The following is a 27,097-nucleotide window of genomic DNA, read 5'->3' as shown; positions in this document are numbered from 1 at the left end:
TTTAAGCGTGAAGCGCTGAGAAACCAGGCTCCTGATTGGCCGAGAGCCTGCGCGTGCGCATTCGGGGGGACGCCGTTCTCGCCAGGGAAACGGGGAAGAGCAACACAAGCGGTGGAATCTTTGAGTTGACAGGGATCGAGGTAGCACCGTACACCGACACCCTGGTAGCTCTGGATCCAGAATGCCTGTGAAATTCAAGGTAAGACCTCCCGCTCTTGTACGTTGGGGATTTAACTATGTTGGCAGAGGCTGGTGTCGCCTCGGGCCAGACCCCAGGCCCTGCTGTTTGTTTTCCATCCCAAACGGTGCCCAGCTTTCCAGACACCCTGCACCGTAACGGCATTTATATGTCAGCACCGACACTCGGACGTAGCTTTGATCTGAAGATGTTCATGAAGTGACGAACAGAATTTGTTATTCTCTTTAACACAGGAACTCTGCCAGAGTTTGCACACCAAATCTTAGTAGACTCTTGGGGGGACCCCACATATTTTAAAAGGGGTTATGGACGTCACATCATAATCAGGGTAAAAATAAAAATCGGTGTGGTTTCTACTTCACATATAATCCTGTAAAGCCATGCTTTAGTAGATGAATATTACAGTATGACTTCCTAGGATTATACTAAAGCCTGGAAAAGATTGAATCCAGCTACCGCAGTGCAAGACCTATATTTACATTCACCATCTGGCGTTGCATACGGTCTGATGATAATTTTTAATTGATGTTTTGTCCCAAAGGAGATAGTTGTAGCAAGTTATACTCAAATATTTCACTTGTAAATTATACTTTATTAAATGCTTAACACTGGAAGATGGAAAAAGTATCAGATGCAAAGCAGCATTTGTTATTGATATGTTTGCAGACAAATATAATCCAATAAGCCATATGTTCCTACTTTAAAGCTGAGATCAAGATTATGAACAGATCAGTTTTAAAGAGGGCTCAGGATGTTTTTCTGTAGAAGAGGAAGGAAATTGACATGTGTAAAAGCACATTCATCAGAAGACAGTTCACAAGGCAACAGAGAGAATAGTGAGTGGTAAAGCAGTGGATTCAGATTGTCAAATGGACTCTGACAATGCTGCACAATTCACTGATGAACAAGGTTAGAGAATGCAGAATTACAGGCATATTGTAGAATGAATTCTTTATTGGTTTCAGGACAGAAAGAAGAGTAGAAGTAAAGGTGTCTAGTTGTTTGTGAGCAAGGTGAATATGGCAGTTACCAAACTAAATTAAATTTTAATACAACTATCTGGTATGTTATTCACCTAAATCATAGAATGCAATGCTTGAGGAAATGGAGAGATAAAGAGGGTATATCAGAAACACAGTGTTCTGGTGGAAAGATTAGGGATGCATTTCCTTGAGAGGAGCTACAAGTGGTAGGGAATCAGAAAGGCACACATTAGTGTGGGTGGAAATCCAAAACCGTCTCTCTTGAAAGCAAAGGCGATGCATCTGTCCGGGTGGTGGGATCTTTCAGAGAAGTATGTTCTTTGTAGGTTGAAAGTAAATTACAATTGCAGAGGACCCAGCTTTCACAAAGCAGGTGCAATAGCTTTAAAAAACCGTGACAAGTGCATGCTACAAACCATAGGAATATACCGAACCCCAGGTTGCAATCCTGTTCTCCTGTGTCAGGCCAACATTTATTCTTTAACTAACTCCATAAAAAATTATAGATGATTCTTATAAGTGAAAATTGCTGTCGTACCATCTACTAATAATAACTCTGTTTTAAAAGTAATTCCTTGACTATGAAGCCTTACTTTTTGATATCTTGCACAAATATTTGACAGAATTCCAACTCTTGCTGATGTTTGATCCTTCTATTAAACTTTATGTTGTCTATTTACTCATTTTAGGGTTTAAGTGAATACAAACGTAACTTCAGTTGGAACGAATCCAAGAGATCACGCTCTAGTAGTCCTGTTTCTAAGCAGAAAATACCATGGGCAGGTCTCCCTTCAGAACTGCTTGGTAAGACTTTAATAGGACAGGTTTCCTCAAGGACCACTTTAGTTTAGTTGTTTACTTTGTGTGCAAACCTCAGCATCCAAACTGTGATATTAACCAAGTTCAGCAAGTTGATGTAATGGCTCTAATAATCCTCCCAATCTTTCACTCTGCAGTGCTGCAGCTTGCTTTGAAAAAGCTTTCAGTGGGGTAGACCTAGTTTGCAGCATGTATGGAAATTGTGCAACCAACATCACTCTCGCTCTCATGACCCCAGCCTTTTTCATTGAGCTGAAGTGTGCAGATGACACTTGTGAATGTGCAGGTTGAAGGCCAAGGCTAATATACAGTAAAGTGTATGAGAAAATAGGCATTACATTTTGTGATGGAGTACTAAACACTCCACACCCCCTTGTCATTCTGCTGTCATTGCACTGAGTGTGTGCACTTCAGTGCCTTCCCCTGTATATTCTCATAATGGCTGATGCGCTCAGGTTGGTTTTATGATGACTTTCCTGCCATACACCGCAGAATATTCCATTTCTTTAGTAATGGGGATGTGTAAATGTGTATATGTTGTTTGTATACTCTACTTAAGGTTGTTACTTCTTTTTATTTTGAAATATGATTGTACCTGCATTGTGGGGTGCATCATATTCTAATTCAGGTGTAGTCTTAGGTTAACCTTGTAGGTAATTAAATATAGTATGTCCTGCTGCCTAATAATTGGGGCTCAGTGGGAGATAGTGATCGGGACTGCCAGGCGTTTACCCTGGACAAAGTATGGAACTAATATTGAGTTTTCTGGTGGATATCTTTTTGTAAATATTGACAGTATGTTTGATTTTTTGACGCATCCAATAAACATCCTTGCACTAAAGTGCTAAGCGACTCCAGCTATTTTTCCTTTGGTCAAAACCCACATGTCTAACACATTTTATACCTGTAAAGCAAAAGTTCTTTAATAACTTTTCTCTCACTATGCAACTCTGTTCTCATACAAAAATCTTGGAACATTTCACATTTAAGACTGTAAGATATAGGAGCAGAATTAGGCCATTTGACCCATCGAGTCTGCTGTGCCATTTCATCATGGCTGATTCTCTCAGCCCTATCTCCTGCCTTCTCCCCGTATCCCTTCATGCTCTGACCAATCAGGAATCTATCAAGCTCTGCCTTAAATATACATGAAGACTTGGTCTCCACAGCTGCCTGTGGCACAGAATTCCACAGATTCATCATTCTCTGGCTAAAGAAATTCCTCCTGATCTCCATTCTAAAAGGATGCCCCTCTATTCTGAGGCTGTGTCCTCTGCCTGTAGACTCTACCATCATAGGAAACGTCCTCTCTACATCCACTCTTTAAAGGCCTTTCACCGTTCAATAGGTTTCAATGAGGTCACCCCTCATTCTTCTGAATTCTAGCGAATCCAGGCCCAGAGCCAATAAATGTACTTCATATTGCTAAGGCATTCAATTCTGGAATCACTTTCGTGAACCCCCTTTCAACCCTCTCCAGTTTCAGCTCATCTTTTCTAAGATAAGAGGCCCAAAACTGCTCACAATACTACAAGTGAGGCCTCACCAGTACTTTATAAAGTCTTAGCATTACATCATTACATTTCTTGGAAGTCGGTATTAATAATGTAATTCACCTTTGCCTTCAGTGTGACAGTGCAATCGTTGTATTTGAAGAACAGGTTTTTTAAACCTATCACAAAGGGTGTGATGATCAGTAGTGTTTGCTGTCTTTAACGATTATGCAACATAGACTTACGGCAGGCAGAGAGACACTACCAACGCACTCCCTGTAACATCTTGCAAATCAGCAGGCAAGAGAAACCAACTGATTTAACAGCTTGTCCTAGGCTACTGTTGCCAATGCTGAGGACTCATAAGACAACTCTTTGCATGACTTAACACCAGAATTCCAAAGCAGGCACTCTATTGCAAGGTAGCTGTTGTGAGACATTACAAGATGAGTAGGAGATAACTAAAAACAAAGATGTTCTTAAAGCTTCCATTAAGTCATGGGTATCCCTGGCCCATAGGTATTGAAAATGGAGAGGCTGTATTTGGGCTGTAAGGATCGTGAATCTACTTTTGGGAGCCAAAGGAACGTACACCTCTCAGACAACTCAACTGCTTGTTTAGTCAGTCATCACCTGCATCATCTGTGCCAGAAAATGCAGACTCATATTGGACTCATCAGTCACTTCAGAACCTACAACCCACAAAACTAAGATGGAATCAAACCATCCAGAGTCCTAAAAGGACTGACTAAGAAGTACCAAATAAATTCAAAACGGTCATCTTTGGTTATATTATGCTGAAAACCAAAATAATGTTGGAAGTACTCATCAGATTGAATGATTTCAGTAGATAATGAAATTGCTGGTGTTGCAATTTCAAAGATATTCTCTCTAGTTTTAGTCTCCCTAAATAAACAATAGGTTTGTGGTGAGAGGTTAAAGTCAAAAGTCAAAGAAAAAATTATTATCAGAGTACATACATGTCTCCACATTCAACTCTGAGATTCTTTTTCCTGTGGGCATACTTGGCAAATGTATAGAATAGTAACTGTAAACAGAATCATTGAACAGCAACTATGCAAATATAAATAAACAGCAGTAAATAGCAAGAGCATGAAAGAACAAGATAAAGAGTTCTTAAAGTGAGACCATCAGTTGTGGGAACACTAGAAATAGAATGAGTACAGTTATCTCCTTTTGTTCAGGAGCCTGATGGTTGAGGGTAGTAATTGTTCATGAACCTGGTGGTGTGAGTCCTGAGGCACATGTACCTTCTATCTGATTGAGGAGCAAGAAAAAAGCATGGCTTGGGTGGTGAGGATCTTTGATAATGGATGCTGTTTTTCTATGGCAACGTTATATGTAGATATGCTGAATGGTTGGGAGGGCTTTACCCGTGATGTACTGGGCCGAAACCACGATTTTCTGCTCCAAGGCATTGATGTTTCCATGCCAGGCCAGATCAGTACACTTCCCACCACGCATCTTTTGAAGTTTGCTAAGGTTTTTGATGAGATGCCGAATCTCCGCAGACTCCTGAGGAAGTAGAGGTGCTGTCATGAAAGATTTAAAAGGAACCTGAGGGGCAACTTCTTTACACAGTGGATGGTACATATATGAATGAGCTGCCAGAGCAAGTGCTTGAAGCAGATACAATAATAATATTCAAAAGACGTGGGTAGGAGGCATACAGAGGAATATGAGCCAAATGCAGGTCAATGGGTCTAGTTTAGTAGGCACCATGCCCAACATGGACGTGTTTGGCCAAAGGTTTTCATGCCATATTACTCTATGATTCTAGTTTATTTATCTTTTTATCTTAGTATCTTTATTTTTCATAATTCTTGTAAAGAACTTTTACATTGATGGTGAGCCAAAATTCAAGGGCATTCCAAACTATGAAGAAGCATGCAGGAGTAAGCAGATGGGTCACCACTGTGGACAGGTAAATGGAAGGTGCGGATCATTCTACAGTATAGGGAAACAGTTGAAGACAGAAAGGTCACATTAATGCCAAATGGGATAACTGACCTTAAAATATAGCAATGTCTAAGATTCATCATAAGTTTTATAAAGCCTGTTAATTTGATCACAGTAGAATACTGCATACTATTATGAGTGTACTATCTTTGGAAGGATATTAGAGATTTGGACAAGGTAGCTTTTTAGTGAAAGGATAGGAAAAGTTGCTGCCTTCCCATTTTCTTATCCATAGACATTAGAAAATGGGGAAAACATTTTACAATTGTACACTAACCACAATTGAGATGAATTTTCTGAGGTACTTTGTGAAGGCATTGTGAGATATATGGATGCTGATGCAAAGAAAGTTGTATTAACAGGGATCATCAGCAACTTGGTGAGAGATATGGTGGGAATAGGTTGTAGGAGTTGATAGTAGTTTTGACCACAAATGTTTCTTGAAATATGCAAATCATTGATATAGTGTTATAGTGAGGGATAACCTATAGCATGATGTAAACTATCTACTATAAAAAAGATTTTGAATATCTTTTTTATTTGTATTTCAGGAAATACTAGGGAACCAAACTTCACCTCAAAGAAACGAGTGCCATATTATAGTCCTCAAGTTTCACAATCTTTTCATTGGAATGGGAGTAGTAATTCAAGAAGTACATTTCATAAAGCAATACCAAATGCGAAATTGCAATCTTCTGAATTCAATGGCCAAGCAGTTGAGAAGAGTCAAGAGAACCAGAAAGAACGTGAAACACCTGATGATGCTCGAAAGCCTAAAGTTCCAAGATCACGGTCTGCAGACTGCCATTTGCACTCAGTATCTGAGCCAGTTGTTGTCAAAGATAAGGAATTGGCTGTAGAGGTACACAAAGCAAAGGACAACAATATATCTTGTAAGAAGGAAGTTGCAGATAAAGCGGTTGGTAATGATGTAAGTAGGAACAGTGACTATTGAGCTGATTTATTAATTCCTTTTAGTCCCCTTTCGCAAAATATAATAAGATATAACAAAATTCTGTATTTGCAATCGTATTTTGGTTCTTTTGATAATTTTCAAAGGCAACTTCCATTTTAAGGACATTTTGCCCTTTTTAACGTGACAATTTGTTATACTTCTATGTTACTACATCTTTATTTATTACATGATAAAATGATAAGCATAATGAATCATAAACACAGAAATCCAGAGCAAAATGCTGGAGGAACTCAGCAGCTCAGAAGTGAGTGAACAGCTAATGTTGCAGTCCGAGACCCTTCATCAGGTCTGGTCAATCATACCTTTTGTAGAACATTCAGTTAAGTTTCTGAATGAGAACAGATCATTAAAATGATTTTAAGCACACAGATTTTGAATAAAGAATATTTGGTTAACAGTTTGTTAAATTCAAGTTTAGTTGTCATTCAACCATACATGAATACCCATAAGTACAACCAAATGTAACAGTGTTCCTCTGGGGTCAAGGTACAAAACATAGCACCAAGTGTCATACACAGTACAAGGCACATATAGCACATATAAGATGGCAATAAACATATATTCAGTCACACAAAAAAATATATCGCCCAAGTCCCTGAATGACACGTCCTGCAGATTGGTGGCACATGAGTGTTGTCAACAAGAAGAACCAAATCTCAGCAGTCTTCAGAGAATATGCTCTCGCACATCCGGCTTGTCTAACACTGAGCGAACACCGGAGAGCAGCACTGCTGGATGGGACCTGTCGCCAATCCAGCATGGACACCATGTCGCACTGCCTCTGGCGTCTTCCCCCTGGCCTGCTGCAACAGTTAGTCCATGGCATGAGGGCTAGTCCTCGCTACGACCTAGGCCACGCAGCTCCCCTGCTGTCGGTCTCACCAGTAAACCAGTGAACCACACTTTTAGTATTTTATATTACTGATGTCCAATAGGGTCGTGCAATAGCAAGAAAAACATCTAAGACAATGACCCACTGTTAGATTGCACACCGTCTTTGCATACCGACTCCAATGACTTTCTGTAATAGGCAACATTGTGGTCCGCATCAGGTCGAGCTCCTCCGCCAAGGAGCAACTCACTGACAGGGTATACCTGCAGTACTTGCAGTTCTTACTATCCAGCATTGTCTTGGAATCATAAACAACATGTTTAAAAAAAAGAGATAAATACACCTTCGGTGGGCCCCGAAGAGTCTGCTGTGTCCGAGTGTGTTGCTATCATACCGGAAGATACTTTTTAAAACTTTTGCAACTTTTGAAATTATTTAGAATAATATCAGAACAAATGTTACAAGTGGGGAACTTTCTTACTGTTGCTTTTATTTCTCACCTAAAGTAAAAATACTTTTAAAACAGAAAGGGCAAGATTATCAAAGCTGATGAAAAGCTTTAATAATCTGGTAGTGTCTGGAAATGCTGTAATTTTTTAAAATTGAAAGTGATATAAATAATTTAATCAAAAATATATATGATTTAGTGTTTCATTCATTGTATTGTAGCTATTCATCTTCATTAGAAATAGTTGAGCTCAAGTTGGTTCAAAATAGTTCCGGAGAGTTATCAGAAGCTCATATTGCATCATATGCCATGATCAAGTATAGTTAATAAAACCTCAAAATTAAGAATCAAGAATCATAGAATTACACTGAATAGGCTCAATTTGCCTTTGCTGACTAAAATTCCCATTCAAGTTAGTCCCATTATCTTCTAAAGATTTCCAAGCCTTGTATCTGTCCAATTTGTCTCTTAATTTGTTATTGTACCTGCCTCAACCACTTCCTCTGGAATGCCTGACAAAATACTCAGTGCCTCTGTTGCTCACACTGGGGCAGAAATCTCACAGTTCTTGACACTCATGCAAGAAGATGCTCATGTTTCTCCAGAAAATTCAGCACTATATATACATCTTTTGGGGCCATTGTTTTAATGAACCTTTGGGAAGTGGTAAACCCACTTTAATTCAAGCATAAAGTTAGTGAATGATCAACAAACTTGAAAATGTGAGAATATATGGTTGATTTTCATAGATGATGATGATTCACTTTTCATCTACTTTCAACCTTTTATACCTTTCCTGGTCCTTACTCTTCTATTTCTCATTCTGTCAATTTTCCCCTGGCATTCTTTTTTTCTTAACTTCAGTCCTTTCTCTCCCAATTATTTAATGCTTACAAACATACACAATTATATATGTTGTGTATTTAATATGCTTATAATATTTTAATTTGTACTTTGATTAAGTACTCTTGTTTGTTTAAATAATTAATTATGGGTTTTATGTAAAACACATTAATTGCATACATCATCACTACCACGTGATACATGCGCGCCTTGCTTAAAGTAAAGATGACGTTAGGAAGGAATGGGTACTTATGTAGCTTAATGTCAAGACAACAGTGATGTAAAATTTTATTTAAATAACAACAAGGTAATTTTAACCTCTTTTAGTTTAAGGAATGAGAATACAATTACTGTATAAGGAAACAATAAATTTTTAGATTAGAATATGAGAACACTCAGTCTTCTTTTATTGTCATTTAGAAATACATACATGCACTAAGAAATGATACAATGTTTCTCTGGAGTGATATCACAGAAAACAGGACAACCCAAAGACTAATACTGACAGAACCACATAATTATAACATATAGTTACAGCAGTGCAAAGCAATACCATAATTTGATGAAGAACAAGCCATGGGCACAGTAAGTAAGGTCTCAAAAGTCCCCGAGTCGATCGACTCCTGAGTCCCCGATAGCGGCGGCAAAAGGGAGAAACTCCCTGCCATAAACCTCCAGGCACCGTCAACTTGCCGATGCCTTGGAAGCAGCCGACCACAGCCGACACTGAATCCATCCGTCCAAAAACTTCAAACTTCCAACCAGTCCTCTGATACAGCCTCCTGAGTGCCATCCTCTGCCGAGTGCCTTCGACCTAGCCCCAGCCGCTGAAACAAGCAAAGCCGAGGATTCAGGGCCTTCTGCTCCGGAGATTCTGGTTACCACACAGTAGCTGCGGCAGCGAAGCAGGCATTTCATAAGTTTTCCAGATGTTCCTCTGTACTCTCACGTACGTCTCCATCAAATCAGAATTGTGCACGGTCCCCTACTCGACAGATTACGGATATCATTCACCGGAGAGGCTGCGCGTGCTGCTGTTGCGCCACCATCTTCTCCTCCTCCTTTTGGTTTGCTATCTGTAGTGCATTTTGTGCAGTAATTCAGTTTTCCACTTCATACTGTACTGTCAGTATTAAGATGTGATTCTGTTTTGTTGTTTATAGGTTAGCTATGCACTCCTTAAAAAGTCAGGATTGAAGTCTGCACCACGGAGGAGTTTAGGGAGAAGCTCTGAGTACCAACGGCAATTTGCTTGGAAAAATCAAATACCTAATTCTCCATTACTGGCTGCAGAACAGGTAATCTTCCCCCTTGCTAGGTACGTAATTCAACAGTCTGCTAAGGAAGTATCCTGTTGACGATTTCAGTCATCTAAAAAGATTGCTTAATTTAACCTGGTCTGATAAAGATGTTTACTTAACCGTTGTGTTAGTTTAAAAAAATTGGTTTGTTGTTTTTCCAGTATCATTATGTACTGATGTTAATTTTACCTTACACTTTTTAACAAAACTGGAATCAGTTTCCCAGTTGAGTTGTTGGTATAATTAGGTGTTTAGACCATAAGATATAGGAGTAGAAGTAGGTTATTCAGCCCATCAAGTCTGCTCCGCCATTCAGTCATGGGCTGATCTAATTCTTCCAGTCATCCCCATTCCCCTGCCTTCTCCCCATAACCTTTGATGCCCTAGCTAATCAAAAACCTATCTATCTCTGCCTTAAATGCACCCAGTGACTTGCCTCCACAGCTGCTCGTGGCAACAAATTCCACAGATTTACCAACCCCTGACTAAAGTAATTTCTCCACATCTCTGTTCTAAATGGACATCCTTCAACCCTGAAGTCATGCCCTCTTGTCCTAGATTCCCCTACCATGGGAAATAACTGCCATATCTAATCTGTTCAGGCCTTTTAACATTCGGAATGTTTCTGTGAGATCCTCCCTCATTCTCCTGAACTCCAGGGAATACAACCCAAGAGCTGCCAGATGTTCCTTATACAGTAGCCCTTTCATTTCTGGAATCATTCTCGTGAATCTTCTCTGGATCCTCTCCAATGTCAGTATATCCTTTCTAAAATAAGGAGCCCAAAACTACACACAATACTCCAAGTGTGGTCTCACGAGTGCCTTATACAGCCTCAGTATCACATCCCTACTCTTATATTCTATACCTCTAGAAATGAATGCTAACATTGCATTCGCCTTCTTCACCACCGACTCAACCTGGAGGTTAACCTTTAGGGTATCCTGCACAAGGACTCCCAAGTCCCTTTGCATCTCTGCATTTTGAATTCTTCCCCCATCTAAATAATAGTCTGCCCGTTTATTTCTTCCACCAAAGTGTATGACCATACACTTTTCAACATTGTATTTCATTTGCCACTTCTTTGCCCATTCCCCTAAACTATCTAAGTCTCTCTGCAGGCTCTCTGTTTCCTCAACACTACCCGCTCCTCCAGCTATCTTTGTATCATCGGCAAGTTTAGCCATAAATCCATTAATCCCATAGGCCAAATCATTGACATACATCGTAAAAAGCAGTGGTCTCAACACTGACCCCTGTGGAAGTCCACTGGTAACCGGCAGCTAACCAGAATAGGATCCTTTTATTCCCACTCTCTGTTTTCTGCTGATTAGCCAATGCTCCACCCATGCTAGTAACTCCCCTGTAATTCCATGGGCTCTTATCTTGCTAAGCAGCCTCATGTGTGGCACCTTGTCAAAGGCCTTCTGAAAATCCAAGTACACCACATCTACTGCATCTCCTCTGTCTACACTGCTTGTAATTTCCTCAAAAAATTGCAGTAGGTTAATCAGGCGGGATTTTCCTTTCAGGAAACCATGCTGGCTTTGGCCTATCTTGTCATGTGCCTCCAGGTATTCCGTAATCTCATCCCTAACAATCGATTCCAACAACTTCCCAACCACTGATGTCAGGGTAACAGGTCTATAATTGCCTTTCTGCTGCCTCCCACCCTTCTTAAATAGCGGAGTAACATTTATGATGAGTTTCTTATGTAAAAATGAAATCTAGGAACTGTGCCAATTCAGGCCAAGTGGGGATGCTTGATGATCTTTGTAAGATATATTATATAACCATAAGAGGTTCTGCAGCTGTAGGAAGTCCGGAGCAGCACACAGAATGCTGGAGGAACTATGCATTATATGCCAAATTCTTGACAGAATAGCTTTACTTACATAGATTTAGGGAATGTTGCTTATGAACTGCAACAACAGCTTGTTTTGTATAGCATATTTCATAAAAGGAAACATTTAAAGTGCCTTACAAGAATATAGACAAAGGTTATAACTTATTGACAAATACTAGCCCATGGTCAAGATAATGAAAACAGAGGTGCTATTGGTTTTTAAGCAGGATCCCAGGATGAAAGGGTGCCATGCTTTATGGATTGCAATGTCTGAACAGTTAAAACGATGGTCACCAATGGTGAAGCAAAGGGAGTACTAGTGCACAAGGGACCAGAGTTGAAGAGGTTAATGGGTAAAATTAAACTTCAGAAGTGGAATGTCACATGTAACTGTTTCTTTTTCTTTGCATCTTGCACTTGTGACTGAAGAGATTACAGATAGGAGCAGGTATTGGTTTAGACCATGGAGAGACTTTTATATGGAAATTTAAAATTTAAGGCTTTGGTGGAATTTAGGAATGATTAGTGATTGGATCTCATGGGTGCAAGTTGAGATATAGCAGCAGATTATTGTCTGATTTAGAGCTTCGTGAAGGAGAGTGTGGCTATAAGAGAATCTGAATTGTCCAACAGAGAGGTCACAAAAGTCAGCATGAGTGTTTCTGTAGCAGGTAGGATGAGGCAGAGAAGTGGAGATGGGTTATTATAGAGGGGAAGCTGGCATATTTTGTGACTGAAGAAGTAGTAGCAAAATGGTAGAGAGTTTCAGATGCAAATGTGGTGTTGCAAGGACGGAAGGAGATAGATTAACAAGGGATACAAACAGACTCAGACCATGACTGAGATACGGAAAACAGAAGTCCTGTGAGATAGATAGTATAGTGAAGGGGTTAATTATGAATAATGAGGCGTCCTTGCATTCAAATGATCTTTTTCCCCTCGATGTTGTCAGAGGATGGTGTCAGAGCAAGGTTTAATTGATGCATTTTGTGGATTGTGGACTCTAATTCACGTATGATGTGTTTCTAGTTTTTCTGATCGCTTCTATTTTTGTTGCTTAGTTGGGTGAATTTGAATCAGGATGGCCTGCAGATAATGAACAGTGAGCTGAACTGAATATGCCTTTTGACTTAATGTTTTATATTCTGTGTTTTTGCTCCTTTTTTGCCGTTTGCGATTTGTTGTATTTTTATGAGGGGGAAGGGTTGATTTTTTTTCTTTGAAGAGGTTGCATGGTTCTTCTTTGTTTCGTGACTGTCTGTGGGAAGATGAAACTCAGATTTATGTAATGCATACATACTTTGATAACAAATATATTTTGAACCTTGAATTTATGCAGCAAGTTTAAAGCTGGGGCAGAGATAGCAATGTTGTCAAACAAATTTAATTGTAAAGGTGGATAGAATCGTTAGGGATGAGGAGTCAGTGAAACACAGATACTTATGGAGGCGTTGATTGAAAATATTTGGTGAGAACTTTGTAGAAAGTTAAGAATGAGGATCTTATGACTTTTTTCAGTGCCTTTGGAGTAGTTATGAGTATTTTCACTTCAGTTTGAAACAAATATACAAATCTCAGTTTGATGGACTCTTGCCACATGGGATACAGTGGTGAAGGGATTTAAGGATCCTGATTCATTTGATGAAAGAGAAAATGTGTTATCATCTAAATGAACAACACAATCAAATTGATGCACTAACAACCTGGCTTTCTTTCAGATCAAATGAAACAAATACTTTTGATAATGTTTCAACAATATTTGAATTAGATATAAATTAATATCCCAAAATTGGATAGTTGAGCAAGTGTATGTTGTCACATTCTAGATTATTTACACCAAAAATCCGGATATTCCTCCACTTCAAAAGGGTAAGATGACCACCGAAACAGAATATTCAAGTCAGTTTAAAGGTATGCAACCACCTAAAGGACCACGCTTGCGTAAAGATTTTGAAGAAGAAGCTTTAGCATTCGAACTGGGAAGCCTTTCTCCACGGAAGGTAATTGTATATTCCTCATAATAGTGATAAATACTATCCTCTGTAGTATCCAAGACATCTGCAAGGAGCGGTGTCTCAAAGGCAGCATCCATCATTAAGGACAGTCACCTCCCAGGACATGCCCTTTTCTCACTGTTACCATCAGGTAGGAGGTACAGAAGCCTGAAGGCACACACTCAGTGATTCAGGAACAGCTTCTTCCCCTCTGTCATCCGATTCCTAAATAGACATTGAACCCGTGAACACTACCCCACTTTTATTTTTATTTCTGTTTTTGCACTACTTATTTTAATGTAACTATTTAATATACACAGATACTTACTGTAATTCTTTTTTTCTCTATGTTTATCATGTATTTCATTGTACTGCTGCTACAAAGTTAACGAATTTCATGACCTATGCTGGTGATATTAAACCTAATTCTGATTCTGAAATTATTTGTAATCTACTGAAAGCTTCTCAGCATTTATTTTTTTCACTGTTATGCTTTTGCTACCCTTCTCCAGCTAGAAACATTGACAGGGAATGTGCTCTGTAACTGATGTGCAGACACATTTTATTGACAACAGGATAGATTAGAAATGAAAACTGACAATGCTGGAAACACTGAGCAGGTTGGGCAGCATCTGTGGAGAAAGAAACAGAGTTACTTTTCAAGACAAAAGACCCTTCCTATTTAAAAAAAGATCATTTGCAGAAAAACAGAGATAATGCTTCAGGTTGCTGACTGTTCATCTAAACCAGATCAGGTAGATTAATTCAAAATAGATAAGGAATTCATGATTACAAATAATTGCATTCCTTGGTACAGTGTGTTAAACATACAAAGTTGTGAATTAGGGGCAGGAATGGAACCTTTGAACCTACTCCACCATTCAGTTTGATCATGGCGATTGGAGTGCAATCCCAAATACAGCTTCCTGTCCACCTTTCCTAGCCTGCATATCAGGTATCTTTCTCCCTCTGGCTTAAATATTCAAAGATTCTGTTTCCACCACAAGGGGGAATTCCGAAGACTCGTGACTTTTATGTCTGTTTTTAATAGGTGACAAGAGAAGCAATCCACATAATTATATACTCTCCACTGAGAGGAAACAATCTTTCCACGTTCATCCTGTAAATTCTGTTCAGGCTGTTGCCTCTTTTAATCTTCTGTGTTTCAGCAGATAAAGACTTAACCTGGCAAGCATTTTCTCATAAGACAACTTGTTATCCTAGGCATCTGTCTAACAAACATTCTTTGAATTGCTAATGCAATGACATCCATTTTTTAAAAGCCAAAGACTGTGCACAGTGTGGCTTTAACAAAATCCTACATGAAGCATAACCTCTATTTAACATTCATTTTTCCTAGCAACAGGCAAAAATTTTCTGCTGATTTGCTCATTTTTTTTGCTGTTCCTTTATATAAGTTGTTTTTTTTTGAAATCAAGAACTATGTTATCAGTATCTACATAAAATGTGGAACCAATATGATTTAACACTCTGGTATCTATTCATGAAAAGAACATCAACTATTGAATAGGTTTGGATTGTATAATTAATGGGTCAAGATATTTCTGACATGGACCAACTAAGTGCTCTAATCAGCTGTCACCAGCCCAAAATTGAACTTGTTTGATTTGGATATGAAAGGCCCCTTTTGCTGACCCAGAGTGTCCCAGCCTCTGAGTGGTGTTGGAACCTCAAACAGCACAGTTGAGAGTCCTATCCTGATACCCCTTGAAAACCTTGGCACTTGTAGAGACTGTCACCCCCTTAACCCAGCAAAGGATATAGAAGCCAGATGCTGGAGAATCTCAGCACACTATAGAGCTAATACAATGATAGAATAATTGCAAACTATGACTCCTGCTCCTACTGAGTAAGCCTGGGACTTTTTGTTTTTAAATACAAAAGGATATCCTGGAAGTTATGACACTTGCCAACAATGCCAACACTTGCCAACAATGCAGGCCGATATTCTTTTCCTTGTTTATTCTTCAAGCACAAACTCCACTCCCACTGGAATCCTGTTTTCATGGCTTCCTATTCTCTCCCCAAAAAGTAATATTTTGTATGAAAATAAAGGTGAGTATTGTATATAAGAAAGAAATGGAAGTTTATTTTCTACAATGTTGCCTAAAAAGAAAATGAGCAAATTCTTTGTTGCCTGCATCTGATTGAGTTTTCATGTATTTAGAATAATAATTTGAGATCTTTGCTTCCTAAGTTGACAGGGCCCACTTCTAGAGAACAGAGTCAAGAAACAGAGACACAAGGCAAACAGTTTCAAAATGAACAGAAATCACAAAAACCTGTTTACTCATACAAAGGACTTAGGTACATACTGTTTATATTTAAAAATACTATGTGCAACTCTAAAAAAATGATTTATAACATTCATTGCTGTAAGATATAATTAACTCTATTTTGGTGCCTTTTCCAGAAATGTTAAGTCTGAATACAAGACTAATTTTCGATCTCCTGTCCAGTATGAATATAGATCTAATGGGGTAGGTAAATAGTTACATACAGTACTTACTACATAAATGTCAATGCATTCTTATAAGTGCAATTCTTTGTTTTTTTTATAAAGTCAGTTCGTTATGAATAGCTTAACCTTTGCACCTAAATACATTATTGGTGATAATTTTTAATTATTTTATCTTGTGAATATTTAAATAAATTTAAATGCACTTTTAAAGTTTTAGAGGTTCTGATTTAACTATTATTGAAAGCTTTAATCACTGTATCCTGTGATTTCTAGTTATTTCATCACTTTTAATTTTTAATGTATATTCTTTATTGAATTTCCAAAAGTTAAGTTATACTAAGACCTACTATTCTTTAAACAGGAAACTAATACTAACCTAATTTCCCCTTGGTATGCAGAGGTAAGTTTTTTGATTACATTTGAATGATTTAGTTTTAGTTTATATGAATATACAGTATAATTAGCAGGAACATTAAAATATGCTAGAAGCTTTGCGCTGGGTTAATAAGTGTATTTTTTTGTGGATAAAAGGAAAATTATATGAAAATAATCTGTTCTGATTTGAGTAAGTTTTCGACTACACTGTAATGAGCACAATCCAAGCAGAGCAAGGTTACATTCAGTAAAATATGAAAAATTTCATTAGGAGTTTGAGGAGATTTGGTAAGTCACCAAAGGTACTTGCAAGTTTATACAGATGTACCATGGAGAGCAATCTAACTCTCTGCATCTCCGTCTGGTATGGGGAGGCCATTGCTCAGGATCAAAATAAATTACAGAAAGTTGTAAACTCAGTCATCTCTATCATGGGCACTAGCCTCCCCAGCATCCAGGACATCTTCAAAGTGTGATGGCTCAGAAAGGTGGCATACATCATTAAGGACCCCCATCACCTAGGACATGCTGTCTTCTCATTGCGTGAAATGGGCAGTCGGCGATGGTGGTCGATAGGGTCTTCTAAAAGACTCCGGAATAGGTACATGGAGTTTAGAAAAATAGAGGACTATGGGTAATCCTAGGTAATTTCTAAGGTCAGGACATGTTCGGCACAGCATTGTGGGCCGAAGGACTTGTATTGTGCTGTAATTTTTCTATATTTTCTATATTTCTATGCTACCATTGGCGAGGAGTTACAGGAGCCTGAAGACACACCGTCAATGATTCAGGAATAACTTCTCCCCCTCCCACTCTGCCGTCCAATTTCTGAATGGACATTGAACCCATGAACACTACCTCACTACTTCTATTTCTCTTTTTGCACCTACTTATTTAATTTACCTTTTAAAATATATATTTACTGTAATTTACAGTTTATTATGTAGTGCAATGTACTGTTGCTGCATAACAACAAATTTTATGACATATGCCAGTGATATTGTACCTGATTTCTGCTTCTGATATTAAAAATCTCCTCTGTTCTGATGTGACAGGTGAAGGAGCTTAGAGAGAGAGCTGAAGCATATAAGAGGAGAGCACTTGGTACTCACTTCTCCCGGGATCACCTCACCCAAATTCTTTCTGAACAAAATAAGCTATGGGATGTGTCCTCAACATCTGATACCGAAGAATCAGTCAGTGATTGTATCAAAGCTCTGGACCTTGCAAGGTATAGATTAATGAGACAAATAATCCACATCGAGTTCATTAAGAGAAATATTGAAATTTATATCAACCAAATAAAAAGCATGCTTTCGGAGTTTGTGTTTAATCTGTACTTTTTGTCAACAGTTTATTAGTATCTTGTATTTTATTGTGTCCCAAAATGCTTTCATTGGCAACACTACAAATGTCTTGTTGCGTAACTATGAAAATCCTTTAAAATATTAATGTTATATATATATTTTATATATTTATGAATTTTGTGGCTTTCTTTAATGAAATACATGCCATGAGTGACATGTAAATGTTATATATTCAAGACCCACAAATCATTTCATACTACTGATAATGTGTAGAGAATATTCCCTAGCAGTGAAATATTTATTTATATTCATAGGGCCAGAGAAACACCCAACATTTCCAGCATTCAAAAAAATCAGAGCTCTACAGAACAAAGTGCTATATTATCACCACGGGCAACTAAAAACTACAGTGAAACAGTGCAGAATGGTATTTCAGATGTTCCTACTCTACCAGTCAGCAGAAAATTGGCATGGAGTGATGAGGATGATAAGCCACACGAAACAGAACTAAGAGAAGGTGACCAAGACCAAAATTGTGAAAGTAAGGAGATGGTTGAGGGAAATGCAGAAGTGGAAGCAGTTGTGGAAAGGTAGATAGAAATTTCTATCAAATTGCAATGGAAGGGTGTGGGAGAGGGGCTGGAAAGTGAATGAGGAAGAAAAAAGTATTGTTTAAATAATGTTTAGACCTTGGAATAAAAGTTTAGCAAAATTAATTTAATGCAGTCAAATTCACCTGATTTTTTTCAAATGTTTACAAATATAAAACTTCCATGTAAATGATCTTTATTTTTGTATTCATATAATAGTTATTTGAACGAATGAAAAGCTGTGTATGGAAATTTGACTTAAGATCTCAAAATTTAAAGTGGTCCTTAATCCAGTTTTTCAAAATTGAATGTCGCTGACAACTATGAACTTTGAGCAGAGTTTTTTGTTTTCATTAACTGCATGGTCTATATTATAGTGGCATTGTGTTTTTTTTTAAAGCTTTTCTTCCATAGTTATTAATTATACAATTTGGGAGAGCTGATTGTTGAAACATTTTCATGCACAAGTTCTTTTCTCAATAATTTAAAAACTAATTGTTAGAAGAGGTGTACAAAAATCAATGTGAACTTCATTAAATTTCTAGAGAAACAGTCCCTGTAAATGGACAGGATGTGGTAACAGGAAATTCAGACTCAAGTGGACAGTCTGAATTTGGATCTGATGCAGGTGGGCGACTGCCTACTCCAAAGCTGAAGGCAACTGGTGGAGTCCAACGAACTCATCATGATCTGACCACGCCAGCCATTGGTACAGTCATTTATTGATGTAGTGAAAATGTCATTTTTAAATTAATGACTGTACAATCTTTATTAAGTAGCAATGCATTTAATTGTATGTTCAAAAGTTGTGGAAATCTGTGTGAGTAATAAATTGACTGGCTAGCATGATGCTGAATTTAAAAATAATTTTGTACGCTACTTTAAAATGATTCTTTCTGAAGCCTGTTTTAATTTGCTTTGCTGTGGATTATATTTTGTTTATGAGCAAATTCCAGCTTGTCAATTTCTTCTTACTTATAGTTGGTGTTCCTTGCACCATGTTCAATCTCTTGCTTTCTAAATCAGCATATTATGACAAGTAAATATATTTATACTGGTTGGGACTGTCAGCATAAATTTAACTAAATCGCTCATTTATGGAGAATCAGGGGAAGTTAAAACAAAATGCAGGAAATGGTCCAAATTTATGGGAATGTGGGGAAGAGACAGAGAAGTATTTTGAAGTTCTTCAAATTTCTTCACAGGAATATTGATGAGAATTTGGACATAATAAGGTCAGGCTAGGAGTTCTAGGAGTTGGTTCAATGTGCCCTAGAATTTTAGCTGAGCATATAAGGTCTTATGGAAGATATAATTTCTAAAATCATAAATATTTGTTGTGTTGCTGGTTTTAGGGAAGGAAGGAAGTAGAGGTGGAGGATTTAAATAGAGACAAATAACTAAATATCACCTACAAAACTCAGATAACTACATGCAGCTAATTAATTCTTCATTTTAATGATTTTAATCTACCAGGAGGTGCTGTTTTGGTTGATCCTCGCCAAGTCAGATCACCATCACCCCATCGTAGGAAAAGTCAGCCTCCATTGGGAAAATCATATTCACATTATAAACATATTTCAGAAGCATCAGACATGAAAAAGGTACAGAATTTCTATGTGAGGCATTTGAGAGACTATGATTCTTTTGGCTTAAATAGTCTGCTGAAATTTCTGGATCTAGACACTTCTGGGCAAAGTAATCAAAGACATGTGGTGCACTAGGAAACTGTTTGGCATTGTAGTGCTACTTGTTTACTTCTCCCTTGGAGAATGGAAGATCATAATTTACAAATACCTAAGGTATTTATACCTCCATTTTATACTTACCATAAACTGCAGTCTTGTGTGAACTATGATGAGAAATTTGTATGGGCAGTACACTTATTAAAATTCCACTTATATTATGCTATTTTAAGTGTGTCATTTGAAATTTGGTAAAAGCAACGTGAAATTTTGATTAATAGGAAGTACCATCTGGTATATATGAAGTAATTAATATTCTAATTAAAAGAGGCCCAAATTAAGAACTAAATAACATTTGGGAAATATACTAATATGCATATCCATAAATTTGCTTTAAATTGGGTGGAAGTTGCTTGTATGCTATCTGTTGTGATCTATTCCTGGGGCTATTTTTTTGAAAATAAGATGAATTCAGGATGCTCACTAATGTGTTTGTAGATAAATAGTTTTTTTTTAACATCATACCCTGGTGCTTTCCAGCAAGCGTTACTTGATTACAATCATAATTGGGAACTCCAGATAATTTCCACTTTTTCCTATTTATCCAGCTTCAGCTCTTTCTTGAGCTGAACTTAGATAACAATAGACTTGAGTTTAATCCTGTAATTTTCAGGTCTATTATGATATTACATATCCAATAAGTCATTGAGGAACGTAGTGCAACCTTTGTTTTTATAGTAAAGCCTTTAAAGAAGATTTTAATAACACTTAACTATATATTATCTTTCTTTACTACTTAGACTGAATTGCTACGACATTCTCCAGCAGCTGGTGTTTTGACGCGTGATCCTATCCCTTTGAGGGAAGAATGCATGCCTGCGGATTACAGAACTCCTTTCTATGCAAAGACCGCGTTTTCTGTTAAAACATCATTAAAGCCTCATCTTCCTTTTGATCAAAACTCTGCTTCACTTACTCCTTCGCTGTCTAGAACCTTCCCTTATCAGATACAAGGAACACTTAGACATCCAGAGTTCCAGCATAACGGTAACTTGTTCAACTCATTATTAAGGATGGTATAAAGAGACAGCTGAAACTGGCAAATGCAGAGATTCATTGCAGAAAGAGGAAAGGCAATATACAGAAGCTGCAAATAGCATGCGCTAAGATTTCCAAAGAAGTCTAGAGGGGGAGCCACTACAAAGGTTAATGGGGAAAATGAAAACCCATGGTGTAAGAGGTAACATGTTGTAACATTGACTAACGAGAACAGAAAATAAGCATAAACGGCCTCTTTTTCAATTGACAAGATGTAATGAATGCTGTTCCACAGGGACAGATAATGGGAGCTAATCTTTCACAATTTGTGTAAATGATTTGGATGGATGTACTGATGGTATGATTTTGTGCTTCCCTGGAATTTTTAGTTTGCTAGCACAACACTCCATGGGTAGCAGTTCAATTATTCATGCCCCTTAATGTTCAATTATTGATACATTGTTTACTTTTGTTGTGGCAGTGAAATTCAGTCCTTCTGTAAACATTCATAGTGAATGTGATGTGTTAGTCAAAAGTCAAAGTCAAGTTTATTGTTCTGTGTATAAGTTATTTTCAGCAACGTACAGGCTTTAGTGAGCAGGGTCGTTCCAGTTGCTTCAACAATTTAATGGTTCAATGAAAGTAGCTGCTGTTGAACCTAGAGGTGTGGTACTTCAAGCTCCTGTGCTTCCTGGCTAATGGTTGCTCTGACAGGATGGTGGGGTCTTTAGTGAACAACGTGGCCGCCTTGTGGCAGCACCTCCTGTACATACTACTGATAGAGATGGATGTGCATGTGTTGGGTTTTGATGGTGTCCATGCTATGAATGGAATAAAATTTCACTGTAAAATTTCTCTTGTAAAGTTTCTAGCATTATAAGAGTACTATAATTGAAAATAATTCAATTAAGTATAAATGTGTCCTTTAAAATAAGTAATTTTGCTGGGGGTAATGGATGTTTAAAAATCTGGAGAGAACTGTGTAGTGAAATTCAATATTAAGTTCCCACTTTAATTCAATTGAAGGTAATACTGGAGGACCACGGGCCAGCCTGCTGAGGTTACAAGCAACAGATCCAGATGCTGCAGATAATGGTATTTGTATAGTTTTTTTCCAAATATAATTCAAATCTCACTTATTATATTGTTTGAGCTATATTTATTAAAGAATTTATACTTTGGCATACCAGAGCTTTTTTTGAGTTGATACTGAAGCATTTCAGTGACTTCTCACCATATTGACATAGGAAAGAAAAGCAAAGAGGTCCCAAAGAGAGAATTTAGAGCGTTAGCCAGAAAGCTGAGAAGTAGGACCTCTAAGGTAGTAATTTCTGGATTGCTACATGTCATGTGTCAGTTAGGGTAGAAACAGAATAATTTGGCTGATAAATGCTTGGCTGAGAATTATCTTTATTCCAAAATTATTATATACCATTTTGTTCAGAGTGATGAAGCTTGTTCGGTTAATAAAATAACAAGTGAATTTTCAAGCAACACACACAAAATGCAAAGTGAATTTTCAATTACAGTTCATACTTTTCTTTTCAAATACAAATTTAATGAATTTAAGAAATAGCATTAGGCACTATAAATAAGATAATTATTGAATTCATTTAAAAATCACTTTAATTTTATGTAACTTATGTATCTGACAGTGAAATAAGATGAAGTTCTCTGAAGAGATTCCAGAGTATAGTGCTGATAAGTAGATGCAGGGTGGACAGATTGCAGTATGGGTTGTATCCAATTACAGAACAGAAGTCAGTCAATCAGACCAATTGGTCAAACCCAGCCTGTGATCCATGGGAACCGCCGCATACCCTTGTCCTTCATCTCATTTTTTCAGCGTAACCTAACCTGGTTGAAGGTTTCTTATGTTCTGAATATAATCTCTTGTAAGACAGGTTAAGTAAGTTAAATGCAGCAACACTGAGATGAAAAGTATCATCGATACTCAACATGAATTTCAAAATGGAAGTTCATGTTTGACCAACTTCATTGATTATCGTTTTGAAAAGGTGAAGAAGAAAATAGTATTACTGAAGGTTTAAATTATCTAGATTTTCAAATGCCCTTTAGTAAAATATGACATGATATACTAATGCATAAAGTCAGAGATTATGGAGTTGGAGGACAACCAGCAGACTACAAAGCAACAAACACAAAACGCTGGAGGAACTCGGCAGACCAGGCAGCATCTATGGAAAAGAGTATACAGGTGATGATTTGGGCTGAGAACCTTTATCAAGTACCATAACCCCCGAAAGGTCTCAACCTGAAATGTTGACTGTTTACTCACTTCCGTAGATGCTGCCTGACCTTCTGAGTTCCACCAGCATTTTGTGTGTGTTGCTCTGGATTTCCAGCATCTGTAGTTTTGCTTGTGAATGGATTACAAGCTGTTTTCAGGACAGAAAGTAGAGAGAATGACTGAAATGTATCCATTTGCAGTGGAACAAAATAGATAGTAGTGTTCCACAATGGTCAGTGCTGAGATCACTGCTGTTCATAATTTACAGTGATAGTTTAGGATAAAAATCAAAAACATGAGTGGGATAGAAGAACAAAGGGGATGAAGTAGAAATGCATAACCACTAAAAGCTGCACCATGTGTGAGCAATAACTTGAGTTAGGGTTCATTTTTAGAGAGAATTGAAAAGTGAGGAAATTACGCCAAACCTTATGAGACCTCAAACTGTTCTGATGAACAATCTTTAACCTGAAATGTCTGTACACAGATGGTTCGTGACTAGTTTAATACTTCCAAAATTTCTAAATTTATATTGAATTAACAGTGTATTTTAAATTTTCATTCCATTTTGGACCTTGATTAATTCAAACTTAGAACACTGCATGCAATTCCAGGTCTGGTTGTCACATTATATAAAATATAAAAACACTGGAGAAGGTGCAGAGAATATTCACAAGGATGAACTCAGAAATGTTAAGGTATACAGAACGAAAAGCAATGAGCAAACCGGGTATCTTTTGGTGAAGGAAAGCAGACTGAAGTTCTTTTAAATTAGTTAGTATATTGGTAGATGCATTGAAGAGGAGGTTGGATATCCTTATGAAAGATAAGGAAATAGAGATATTCACTGCTGGAGTTTGATGAAGAATGATAGGAAGAGCGTAAAGTCTTCACTCGAGAGTAATGAACCTTTCCAATTCTTAAACCCAGATGGCTCACTGTGGAAGCTCAATTGAGAGATTGACAGATTTCATGGCATTAAGGGAATCAAGAGAAATGGGGATAGTGCTGGAAAATTACTGTACTGAAGTAAAGTGAAAACTTTGTTTTGCATGCCATCCACATGGATCATTTCATCATTCGACGCATTAAGAGAGTACAAGGTAAAACAATAAGGGGGTGCAGAATGAAGTACTGCAGCTACAGAGAAGGTGCAGTGCAGGTAGACAGTAAGGTGCAAGGTTATAATGAGGTGGACTGTGAGGCCAAGAGTCCATCATCGTACTTGCAACCCATTCAACTGTCTTATAAAGTTAGCTGTCCTTAGTAGTCATGTGCTTTCTAGAATTTATATATTCTGTCCGGTGGTAGGGGAGACAAAAAACAATGTCTGCTAGGGTTTTTGATTATGCTGACTGCTTTACTGTGACGGTGAGGAGTGTAGTCAGAGTCCATGGCGGGGAGGCTAGTTTCTGTGACTTGCTGAACGGTATCCACAACAGCACGTTTGGAAAGCGGTGAAATCATCGGACAAAGTCAGCATGGATTTGTGAAAGGAAAATCATGTCTGACGAATCTCATAGAATTTTTTGAAGATGTAACTAGTAGAGTGGATAGGAGAGAACCAGTGGATGTGGTATATTTGGATTTTCAAAAGGCTTTTGACAAGGTCCCACACAGGAGATTAAAGTGCAAACTTAAAGCACATGGTATTGGGGGTATGATATTGATGTGGATAGAGAATTGGTTGGCAGACAGGAAGCAAAGAGTGGGAATAAACGGGACCTTTTCAGAATGGCAGGCAGTGACTAGTGGGGTACCACAAGGCTCAGTGCTGGGACCCCAGTTGTTTACAATATATATTAATGACTTAGATGAGGGAATTAAATGCAGCATCTCCAAGTTTGCGGATGACACGGAGCTGGGCGGCAGTGTCAGCTGTGAGGAGGATGCTAAGAGTACAGGAGCAGGGAGGTACTACTGCAGTTGTACAAGGCCTTGGTGAGACCACACCTGGAGTATTGTGTGCAGTTTTGGTCCCCTAATCTGAGGAAAGACATCCTTGCCATAGAGAGAGTACAAAGATAGTTCACCAGATTGATTCCTGGGATGGCAGGACTTTCATATGATGAAAGAATGGATGAACTAGGCTTATACTCATTGGAATTTAGAAGATTGAGGGGGGATCTTATTGAAATGTATAAAATCCTAAAGGGATTGGACAGGCTAGATGCAGGAAGATTGTTCCCGATGTTGGGGATGTCCAGAACGAGGGGTCACAGTTTGAGGATAAAGGGGAAGCCTTTTAGGACCCAGATTAGGAAAAACGTCTTCACACAGAGAGTGGTGAATCTGTGGAATTCTCTGCCACAGGAAACAGTTGAGGCCAGTTCATTGGCTATATTTAAGAGAGAGTTAGATATGGCCCTTGTGGCTACGGGGATCAGGGGGTATGGAGGGAAGGCTGGTACAGGGTTCTGAGTTGGATGATCAGCCATGATCATACTGAATGGCGGTGCAGGCTCGAAGGGCCGAATGGCCTACTCCTGCACCTATTTTCTATGTTTCTATGTAACACTGTGCAGTTTCTTGTGGTCTCGGGCAGAGAAGTTGCCATATCAAACCATGAAGCATCCAGATAGGTGGACTCAATGGTGCATCGATGAAAGTTAGTGGAAGTCAAAGGGGCCATGCCAAATTACCTTCTTTCTTCTTATCTGACAGGACTGAAATGCCTACAGTCAACACCAGAGATTCTGCAGCTGCTAGAAATCCAGAGCAACACACACACAAAATGCTGGAGTAACTCAGCAGGTTAGGCAGCATCTATGGAAATGAATAAACAATTTATGTTTTGGGGTGTAACCCTTCAGAACTGCCTAGTAAAAACTGAAGGAATTTCTTGATTCCAACCAAAACGCAGCTTTTACTAGGTAATTCCAAAATGTGTTGACCCAAAACCTCAGCTAATTGTTGACTTCCGTAGATGCTGCTTAGCATGCGGACTTCCTCCGGCATTTTGTGTGTGTTGCTCTGAATTGTCTATATCTATTTTTTTTAATCCAATATAGTTCTGAATTGTATTTATTTCTACATAATGTAACATTACTTACATCAGCATAGTATTATTAAAACTAGGACTGTGACCTTTTGTCCAAAGATCGGTCATTCATGAATTTGTGATAGTGAAGGTGTTCTAAAACTCATACAAAATTATTAAAATGTGATTCAAGCCTGGTTCATTCTCTCTTTCAGAGGATGATCGAATGTCACAAATATCTGCACGGTCAGCAGCGTCCAGTTCACTCGCCTCTCAAGTCCTTGAGCGTGCTCAGAAAAGGAGAGACAATTTCTGGGGCAAGAGCCTATGAACTTTTAGATAGTAGTTCTTATCTAGAAGGATGTGTGGGTTTTGGTAAGGTGTAAGAATTTTTTAGTCTGAAAACTATATCCCGTTCAGATTTGAATTTTAATTTTTACTTTGTGCATAATAAATCTTGCACTTCACTCTCATTTTGTTATTTTTTAAAAAAAAATGTTTTATTTATAGTGTTCTATGTGTAGATGCTGAGGACTAAAATTCAGGTGTTGATGGTTGCTAAAATTTCACAATAAAAAAGACACATTGAATTAATTTCAATTACACAGATACAGTAAAGCATTACCTTTTAATGTCTGTAAAAATAGAATGTACAGTGTAGTTTTAATAAACTAT

General features: G+C 38.0%; 1 protein-coding gene across 3 annotated transcripts; it reads left to right on the top strand.

Annotated features, from left to right (window-relative positions):
- Positions 1-68: 68 nt before the first annotated feature.
- Positions 69-27,097, top strand: mdm1 (Mdm1 nuclear protein). Of its 3 annotated transcripts, none has more exons than XM_072267542.1 (15): positions 69-199; positions 1,872-1,986; positions 6,026-6,405; positions 9,737-9,871; positions 13,547-13,720; positions 15,933-16,042; positions 16,149-16,215; positions 16,558-16,596; positions 17,627-17,802; positions 18,193-18,468; positions 19,014-19,177; positions 19,945-20,072; positions 20,954-21,200; positions 22,218-22,286; positions 26,638-27,097. In XM_072267542.1, exons 1-15 carry the CDS (start codon positions 182-184, stop codon positions 26,751-26,753), a joined length of 2,214 nt encoding a protein of 737 aa, XP_072123643.1. In that variant the 5' UTR covers positions 69-181; the 3' UTR covers positions 26,754-27,097. The 3 variants fall into 3 exon arrangements, with proteins under 3 accessions (XP_072123643.1, XP_072123645.1, XP_072123644.1); XM_072267544.1 differs by lacking the exon at positions 26,638-27,097 and adding an exon at positions 24,373-24,504; XM_072267543.1 differs by lacking the exon at positions 16,558-16,596.

The sequence above is a fragment of the Mobula birostris genome, chromosome 9 (genome assembly GCF_030028105.1).
Source record: "Mobula birostris isolate sMobBir1 chromosome 9, sMobBir1.hap1, whole genome shotgun sequence".
NCBI classification, from domain to species: domain Eukaryota; kingdom Metazoa; phylum Chordata; class Chondrichthyes; order Myliobatiformes; family Myliobatidae; genus Mobula; species Mobula birostris.
Note: the sequence above shows the minus strand (reverse complement) of the source record. Positions and strands in the feature narration are given on the sequence as shown.

Excerpts from the sequence above, each read along its gene's own strand:
- mdm1 (XM_072267542.1), top strand. Across the intron at positions 13,721-15,932 it reads GAAGCCTTTCTCCACGGAAG|TTGACAGGGCCCACTTCTAG; the intron begins GTAATTGTATAT and ends TTGCTTCCTAAG. Across the intron at positions 16,216-16,557 it reads ATGAATATAGATCTAATGGG|GAAACTAATACTAACCTAAT; the intron begins GTAGGTAAATAG and ends TTCTTTAAACAG.